Source organism: Ovis aries, chromosome X (assembly GCF_016772045.2).
Source record: "Ovis aries strain OAR_USU_Benz2616 breed Rambouillet chromosome X, ARS-UI_Ramb_v3.0, whole genome shotgun sequence".
In the NCBI taxonomy this organism is placed as follows: domain Eukaryota; kingdom Metazoa; phylum Chordata; class Mammalia; order Artiodactyla; family Bovidae; genus Ovis; species Ovis aries.
Window position 1 is genome coordinate 95,965,718 of NC_056080.1, and position 9,944 is coordinate 95,975,661.

Consider the following 9,944-nt stretch of genomic DNA (forward strand, 5'->3'; position numbering starts at 1 on the left):
TGCAACGAGTTGACTCATTGGAAAAGACTCTGATGCTGGGAGGGATTGGGGACAGGAGGAGAAGGGGATGACAGAGGATGAGATGGCTGGATGGCATCACCGACTCGATGGGCGTGAGTCTGAGTGAACTCCGGGAGATGGTAATGGACAGGGAGGCCTGGTGTGCTGCGATTCGTGGGGTCACAAAGAGTCGGACACGACTGAGCGACTGAACTGAACTGACCTGAACTGAACTGAAGCAGTTAGGGAAGCCAGAAAACGGACGGTCGGTGAGAGGCAGAAGTCTTGGGGGAAATGTGCTGTCAACCGTTTAATCTTTTTTGGTTAAAGAACAACAACAACAAAAAAAACTACAGTCAAGATTCTACTCATAAGGGAAAGTGGGACGGGAAAAACTTTTGTTTTCTGATGTAGTATTTCCGTACAGTACCGTTTACTGGCTATTGCTAACGTCCTCTGGCAGAATACCTAAAGGTAAAAACAAGTATCAGGAAGGAAAAAGTACTACCAAAAGGAAACTCAAGAAAATGGCTTCAAGTGGGTGGTGGGCCGGACGTCAGGCTGGGCTCAGTAGAAGCAGACGGTGTGCAGGAAGTTCCTGCTGCTCTTTTCCTCGAACACCTGCACCAGCTAGCTGATCCTGTCCTCCATGCCCTCCATGAGCTGGATGCACTGGCACAGGTCGCAGATGAGGAACGCTCCAGTGTAGCCTCCTTGTGGGTTTCCAGGTTGTTCACGTTGACCACATGCACGGGCTGGCAGGTCTCCTGCTCCCTGGAAGTCGTATCTTCCACCACCTGGTCACATACTCGCTCTTCACAGGTGAGGATGAGGTCAAAGGGATTTTTGCAGTCCTGGAACCTCTCTGGCCTGGGCTTGATACTCTTCTTTCCAGCATCCATAAAACACCATTCTGCATAGAGAGTTCTTTGTCTTTCCTAAGAAGGTCTTTATACATCTTACATATGTGGTTCTGAAATCATAAACGTTTGGCCTGTCGAGTGCTCGTCCTGGAAGCTTCAAGTTTGTTCCTGTTCTGAAGGACCGGACGCTGAATCCTCGTTTGCTGAGGATGTTGTGCGCCTCCATGCTCCGGTTCTGGTTGCTCAAGCATACCACAGTGAAGCGCAGTGGCAAAGACGGCATGACTGCGGCTGCACTCACCAAGACTCCCAGCTCAGAACTTTCGCTTCTGGACTCCTGCCGCATCCACAAAAGCAAGATGGTGGGCTCGAGGCCCGGAAGCGGAAGCTGCAGTGCCGGCAATGTAGAGTATCAGGACTTATGGCGTGGGCACGTATAACGTGTCCTGGCAGGCTCCTCGTGCAGGCCCAGATTGCTGGGCGGTAAGATGAGGGCCACTGCAGTATTCTTCGTTCGGAAATCACATAGACAGAGGAGCCAGGGGTGCTACAGTCCGTGGGGTCGCAAAAGTTAGACACGACTGAGCAACTAAACCACCACCACTACCATAGTTGAATCAGGTTATCCCTCTGTAAAATGCCTGGTCATATCCTTTGTACGTTTTTCTAATGAATATCTGTTTTTCTCATAATTATTTTTAGAGTACAGCTTTTAGATATTCCATTCAGTTGCTCAGTCATATCCGACTCATTGCGACCCCATGGACTGCAGCACGCCAGGCTTTCCTGCCCATCATCAACTCTGGAGCTTACTCAAACCCATGTCCATCTAGTCGGTGATGCCATCCAACCATCTCATCATCTGGCGTCCCCTTCTCCTCTAGATATTAATGTCCCCTCTCATTTTAGATGTTAATCCTTCCTTATTTATAAGAGCTAAAAATAGCTCCCACCAAACTGTGGCTCATTATTTAAAATTTTATTTGTCTTTACTTTTAATGAAGGCAAATGTATCTATCTTGTATAGTTTCCATTTTGTGTTTTTAAGAAACCTTTCCTTTCTTTGAGATCATTAAAGTATTCTTCGTCTTTTTCAGGAACAAATAATTCTTGCTTTTAACATTTATATCTTTAATCCATCTTGAGTTTACATTTCTGTATAGTATGCTGCTGCTATTGCTACTGCTAAGTCGCTTCAGTTGTGTCTGACTCTGTGTGACCCCATAGACGGCAGCCCACCAGGCTCCCCTGTCCCTGGGATTCTCCAGGCAAGAACACTGGAGTGGGTTGCCATTTCCTTCTCCAATGCATGAAAGTGAAAAGTGAAAGTGAAGTCGCTCAGTTGTGTCCAACTCTTAGCGACCCCATGGACTGCAGCCTACCAGGCTCCTCCCTCCATGGGATTTTCCAGGCAAGAGTACTGGAGTGGGATGCCATTGCCTTCTCCATCTGTATAGCATAGGGTAGGAATTTTTTTTACCATCTACATAGCCAATTTTCCCAGGACTATTCTATTGGTTTGTAATGTCTCCTCTGTCATAAACCAAGTCCTCATATATGTATGAGTTTGGTTCTGGAATTTCAATTTTGTTCTATTGGTACACTTGTCTGTCCTTGTACTAATATCACATTTTTGTTAATATAAGTGAATAACAATCCTTAATATCTTATAGTCTCATATTGTTTTTCTTCTGTAGAGAATCTTGACTAATCTTTACCCTCTTTCCACATAGATTTTAGGGCAAGTTTGCCAAGTTCTAGGAAAAAAAAATGTTGGAGAATTTGACTGGAATTGTACTGAACTTCAAGTTAATTTGTGGAGAATTGATTTATGTATGATATTGAATCTTCCAAACAATTTAAATGGTATATATCTTATATTATTTAAATTTTGTTCATTGTTTATGGAATTCAATACAAGCTCATAATATTTCCTTAAAAGACATACATTTTGTTAGGTACAGCTCCAAATTTATTATGGGTTTTGCTACTATGCAAATGGGATTTTTTTCCATTTCAATTTTGCAATTTATCTTGCAAATAAACTCTAATTCTAGTATTTATTCATAAATTACATAAATAACTAAGGAAATAGAGCTTGTGTGCTTGAAAGTAGCTGACACTCTGAGCTCACTAAAATAGAGTCCAATTTTGTCCTTTCATTAAACAAAGTGGGATAATTCCTATTATGTTCAGAGACTGTGTTTTAGTTAGTGTGACAGTGTTTCTATGTTTCAGAAATGATATTTTTTCCTATGAAAGCTTCCACTTTTCCTACCAGGGACTCACTCCATTATAGTAGTTACAAATACAAAGCTTTTTCTTCTTATTCTTTAGAATATGCTTTGGTCCTTTATTTTCATTTAAGGTATATACTTGTTGAAAGTCATGGTTTTTTTTTTTTGTCCCTAGAGGATGATTAGTTTAGAGAGCATACACACACATACACATGCAAACACACTTTATCTGGGTTCTTTTATATATATGAAGTGTTTCTTCTTTTTTAAAAATTGAAGTAGAATTGACTTACAATGTTGAGCCAATCTCTGCTATACAGCAAAGTAACTCAGTTTTACATATATATATATATATATATATATATATATATGTATGTATTTAAAATATTCTTTTCCATTATGATTTATCTCAGGAGAATGGATGAAGTTCTCTGTATTATACAGCAGAACCTTCTTATTTACCAGTTCTACATGTGATAGTGTATATTTGAGTGAGTGAGTGAAGCCAGTCATGTCTGACTCTTTGTGACCCCATGGATGGTAGCCTACCAGGCTCCTCTTTCCATAGGATTTTCCAGGCAAGGGTACTGGAGTGGGTTGCCATTTCCTTCTGCAGGAGATCTTCCCAACCCAGGGATCGAACCCAGATCTCCCACCTTGTAGGCAGATGCTTTACCATCTGAGCCACCAGGGAAGAGCCCAGGGTATATTTACCAACCACAAATGCCGAGTCCTTCCTTCTCCCCTCCTCCTCCTTGGCAACCTCAAGTCTAATCTCTATGTCCTTGAGTCTGTTCCTGTTTTATAGATAGGTTCATCTGTGTCATACTCTACATTACACATATAAGTGACATCACATGGTATGTCTTTCTCTTTCTGACTTAGTTCACTTAGTATGATAATTTCTAGTTGCACCCATGTTTTTGCAAATTGCATTATTTTGGTTTATATGGTGAGTAGTAGTCCTCTGTAGTAATAAAAAGAAAGTAACTTGATAGATTTCTTGAGTGAATACACTCAAGTTGAGGGAGTACATTTTCTAATGAGCTGTCAAGTCCTTTACTTAGAGATAGGAACAAACTGAATTTTGAATAAGCTGGTACAGAAGCAGTAGCTATAGCAAAGTCACTATGGACCTGTAAGAGAAACCACTGGATAGAAATATTCTCTTATTCTTCCCAATGATCCTCTCTCTTCTTGTTCTTTGGTCTAAATTAGTAAATTTCTTTTTAGAGGGCCTAAAAGAAAGGAAGAACAAACTTCTTGATCCAAACATACTGAGGGCAGAGGGATAAACTTTACAAAAACAACATAGGACCTGAGACAAGTGAAGCATGGGAAAAGAGATACCAATATTGGATGCCATGTTGGTTGTCAGAATTTGTCTTTGTAACATTTTCTCCTTGATTCTTCCTGTTGAAGAGGACCACTATTGATTTTTTATATTGGGCCTATACCCAGAAACTTTGTGGAACCTTATATTAGTTATACTCATTTGTCTACATATTTTAGTACATTATCTGTGTAGACAATCATCCTATCTGTGAAAATAAAAATGATTTCAACTGTTATATTTTTCTTTTCCCAATGAGATGGTTAGGATCTCATTTATAAAGCTTAACAGAAACAGTGACTACAGATATCCTTGTCAGTTTTTTCCTGACTTGAAAACCATATGGACATCTTGACGAAATCTCTAATCTTTCCCCTTCTGTTGTTCTCTATTTCTTTGCACTGATCACTGGAGATGGCTTTCTTATCTCTCCTTGCTATTTTTTGGAACTCTGCATTCGCATGGATACATCTTTCCTTTTCTCCTTCGCCTTTAGATTCTCTTCTTTTCTCAGCTATTTCTAAGGCCTCCTCAGACAGCCATTTTGCCTTTTTGCATTTCTTTTTTTGGGGATGGTCTTGATCACTGCCTCCTCCTATACAGTGTTTCCTGTACAATGGCACACTATCAGATCTAATCCCTTCAGTCTATTTGTCACTTCCACTGTATAATTGTAAGGGATTTGATTTAGGTCGTACCCGAATGGTCTAGTGGTTTTCCGTACTTTCTTCAACTTAAGTCTGAATTTTACAATAAGAAGTTCATGTGCTGAACCACAGTCAGCTACTGGTCTTATTTTTGCTCATTGTATAGAGCTTTTCCATCTTTGGCTGCAAAGAATATAATCAATCTAATTTCGGTATTGACCATCTGGTGATGTCCATGTGTAGAGTCGTCTCTTGTGTTGTTGGAAGAGGGTGTTTGCTATGAACAGTGCATTCTCTTGGCAAAACTCTGTTAGCCTTTGCCCTCCTTCATTTTTTTTTTTTTTTTTTGGTTTTGGCCAAACTTTTTATTTAGTATTCTGTAGTTGCTTAACACACACTTAAATGGTCTTATTGGGGAGGGGGAAAGGGGAGGTTCTTGTAGATTCCCAAGGAAATGTCAGAAAGGCAAAATATGGCCAGCATTATCCATTTGCTTTTTTCTGGGTTTACTGGGCGAATAGCACTTTTTTACATATATGCATCTGATCTCAGGTTTTTCATACTGAGAACATTCGAGATTTCAGCTTGAAGACACTCTGAAATCCTAAGAGTAGCATACCCCGACCACCCTCTAATAGCTAGCTTGTTTATATAGGCAGGAGGATTCATCTCTCCATTTTAGATGACTAGATATTTTGTGTAAGATAAACTGCTTGCCTCATCATTTACTGGGGAAAATCCTATAGGAAGTGGCCTTTAGGGACACTTTTACTTGGAAGATTACACCACTAGTACACATGTCAAGTCTTAAACACACTTAACATTCCATTTGCTTGTTGAAAGCAATGTCATAAAATCAAAGATTAAACATGTTTTACTTTCTTTCCTCACAAGAACATAAAAATTATGGAAGGGGAACTTAACAGGAAATTTTAAAAAAGTAACACAATCTTTCCTTTTAGTAGTCCTTGGGTAGTTATGATAGAACAGGTTCCACTTTTGTTTGTTTCTTTGAACAGGGATTTTGGTCCAAAGTTGTTTGTTTTTAATATCTGCTCCTGCCTCCCCCTCTATCAGATCGGCTTCCTCCACGGCCACCACCTCTTGGTGCTCCGCGGCTTGAACTGCTGTAGGAATCTCGTGGAGGAGGGTACCCCCTTTCCATAGAAGGGGGAAGCCCTCTTTCTTGTCTGCCAACCCGATCACGACCACTTGAGTAGAGATCACTTCGGCTGCTTGAGTAACTGTCTCGACTTCCACCATATCCGTCACGTGAGCTGCTGTAATCATCATAGCAACTGCTTCCACCATAAGATGGCAGGGGCCCTCGTGTAGGTGGAGCACTACGTGAGTTACCATAACTCTCATATGAATCTCTGTAGGAACCTCCACTTGGATGATCTGAATAGTCACGATCACGACCATAGCCATCTCTATCACTATAGCCTCTTGATGGATAGTCATCACGTGAACTGGAATGACCATAATCACGGTAAGTATAATCTCTTGGTGGTGGTGCATAATCTCTTGTATCACGAGAATTTGGGTAATCTCTGCTTGAATAGCTGTCTTTAGTAGAATATCCATCATCTCTTGGGGACAAATAAACATCTCTACAAGAGGGCAAGGGTTCCCTTCGAGGTGGACCTCCGTAACTATCTCTTCCACGTGATACAGGAGCTCTTCCTCCCATTCCACTGCTGCTTCGAACTGGTCCTGAAGGGGCAGATCTTTTAGGAGGAGGACCCCCACTTCGTGGTGGTGGTCCTCTTCCGGAAGTGGTCCCCTGGAAGAACTCATGTTAAAATTCATGGAATAGCCACCATCATCCATGTGCCCTCCATGGGATGGAGGTCCCCTGGTTCCTCCACTTCCTCCTCTTCCTCCTCAAAGACCTCTGGGAGGGCCTCTGCTTCTTGGAGGCAGAGGTGGTCCACGTCTACCACTTTCAAATGACGGTTTAGTGGCTTGTTCTACTTTGATGGCTTTTCCATCTAAGGACTTTCCATTCATGTCTCTGGCTGCATCCTTAGCATCTGCTGGGCTTTCAAAGGTGACAAAAGCAAATCCTCTAGATTTGTTGGTTTCACGATCTTTCATCAAGAGAACTTCCACTATTCGTCCATATTTGCCAAATACTGCTTCAAGGGCTTTCTCATTGGTTTCTGTATTGAGGCCACCGATAAAGAGCTTTCCTGGGCGATCTGCCTCAACCATTTCCCCCCCCCCCCGGTTAAAATTGGAGAGGTGAACGACGGTCTCAAGCTCCTACGAGCTTGCCAACAGTGGCTTCCAAGCAGCTCGGCACGCAGGAGGGCAGCCGACCCTGAGAACGGAAGCTGTGAGGCGCTCGCACTACTGCGCAAGGAGGTGCCCTGCTTCATTTTGTACTCCAAGGCCAAACTTGCCTTTTACTCCAGGTATCTCTTGACTTCCTACTTTTGCATGCCAGTCCTCTAGGATGAAAAGGACATCTTTGGGAGGTGTTAGTTCTAGAAGTTCTTTTAGGTCTTCATAGAACCGTTCAACTTCAGCTTCTTTGGCATTAGTGGCTGGAGCATAGACTTGGATTACTGTGACATTGAATGGCTTGCCTTGGAAACAAACAGAGCTTGTTCTGTTGTTTTGAGACTGCACCCAAGTACTGCACTTTGGACTCTTGTTGACTATGAGGGCTACTCCATTTCTTCTAAGGGATTCTTGCCCACAGTAGTAGATACAATGGTCATCTGAAATAAATTCGACCATTCCAATCCATTTTAGTTTACTGATTCCTAAAATGTCAGTGTTCACTCTTGCCATCTCCTGTTCACTTGCTAGCTCCCCATCATTGTCATCACCAAAGATGTCTAGGACAAACTACTGTCCAGAGAACCTTAGCTACAACAAAGGTCAATCACATGGAACCAAGCCATTTGAAAGTTTTAGGCATCTAGTTTCGATGTTTTCCTATTCTCACCAGGAATGTTGCTGGAACATCTAGAATCAAAAATTTTACTCACAGAGCCATTTGTCCCCTACTGAATGAAGCTTGTGTAAGTTTTGTGTAAGTTTACAACAGAGCTTAGTGTGATGAGCTGGCAAGAAATGTTTGCCAAGTTTCAAAGGCTTGGAGGAACGATATCATAACCCTGAAAGGCATTTTCTTTTTAGTTTTGTTTGAAACTGTTTTTAACTCTAAGAACAAAAGGTAGTCCTTGGACTGTCTCTTCTCAGAAAGCTGATACTACATTTCTCTACTGTTATCAGTTTCCTAAATAAGTGTAGTTGTATTTAATTACTGCCGAATACAGGGGAGACGTGTGTTAGTCCTTTTGTTCAGTACATTAGGATCAGAGGAATAACAGGTGCGGCAGTGTGGCAGTGTTTCTTCACTCATTTTAAAGTCATCTGTATCACCAAAATGTACAACTCATCCAACCCACCAACCTTAAGGAATTGCAATAAATGCAATTCAAAAGAATTCAAAGCTAGCTCTGTCTTTCCCTCAGATATCAAATGTGGACAGAAGGTTTCGTTGAATAGTTGCCATCTCAAGAGAGGTTATAGCAGGCAGATGATGTGAGCGAGCAAAGCATGCTCTTAAATCACTAGATATGACAGGCCCAACCTGAAGGAAAATAAGCCTGTTTAGGTTCAGAGAGGTGAAGATCTGCCCAAGGTCACACAGTACATCCATTTTTCTCTTCCACTGCTTCCATCCCAGTCTAAGTCACAGCTGTGCCTGGTCTAGTCACTGCAGCAGCCTCCTAAGACTCCCACTACCTCCAGTGGGGCTCCTGCTTTGATCCATCCTCCACCTCCTATAGCTGGAGTCGACTAATTAAAACATTATCTTACTGATAACCTACTAATGGCTTAACATTGTTATTACAAAAATGTTTCAACACTTTCTTTTTTTTACCATGAAGAGGTAGGCCTGGAAGGGGCTGCCCCCTTCCTATCTCTTCAGCCTCAGCTTTACTCACTCCCTCCGTCATGTGCTCTGCTTCAGACATGCTGGCCTTCAGGTAATGTACTAGAACCAACTAGATTATCTCCTCATACCTGCTCATCCATCTTTGGAGAAGGTTCCTTTTACACACCCTTGCCTAAATAGCTCTTCATTCTTCATATTCATTTCTGTTATTTCACCTCAAGTCTCACTTCTTTGGATCAAGAAATTCCATCAGTGAAGTTCACCAACACTCCTGTTATGAGGTCAGGTCTCTCATAACATGTACTTTTTCTTCATAGCACCCACCATGTTTGTTATGTAGTAAGTTCAGTACCTCTTTGGTGAATGCGTGAAGCATCTGATTGAGGTCTGTCTTCTTGACTAGAATGGAAGCTCCAAGAGCATCACTGCTGCCATCTGTTAGATGGATGAAGCAGACACAGGACTTGGATTCAATCTCTCCTAAATCCCTCCTGTTCCCCTGACTTTACCTTCCCACTCTGCCTGTTCCTTTGCCCCCACCTGTTAGAATAGTGGCCCTCTTCCAACAGACATTGCCTAATTCCACTAGTACTCAAGGGGCACTATTCCCAGTTTCACCTAGTCACTCATTGGCAATTACTCCTTGTCTAGGGACAGCCTTCATCAGGGGCAGAAGCAGCAGTTACCTGCTAGTACCTCAAAAGCCACCATCAGGACATTGTTACTTCCCATTAAGGATAGTTCTCTCCATGCAGTCCTCTTTTTAAATGCCCACAGGTCCATTATGGGGAAGGTAACGTTTGCCCAGTCCATCCCTCAGTCAACATGATTGACTGCACACTCTTCACCTGGCTCAGAGTTGACTGAGGTGCTCATGTGATTAAATGGAATAAAGAACTGAAATCAGAGAGAATGGATGAGAAAGAAAAGGCTCTCAATTTGGCC

General features: G+C 42.0%; 1 protein-coding gene and 1 pseudogene across 1 annotated transcript; both read right to left on the bottom strand.

Annotated features, from left to right (window-relative positions):
- Positions 1-567: 567 nt before the first annotated feature.
- On the bottom strand, positions 568-1,146 carry LOC105605567 (RNA polymerase II subunit A C-terminal domain phosphatase SSU72-like; annotated as a pseudogene).
- Positions 1,147-5,885: 4,739 nt separating this feature from the next.
- Positions 5,886-7,450, bottom strand: LOC114111346 (RNA-binding motif protein, X chromosome-like). Its single transcript, XM_027963110.3, is given in 2 exon segments — positions 5,886-6,853; positions 6,856-7,450. Coding segments are annotated over 2 exon segments (1,170 nt in total). The 5' UTR covers positions 7,298-7,450; the 3' UTR covers positions 5,886-6,125.
- Positions 7,451-9,944: the final 2,494 nt, after the last annotated feature.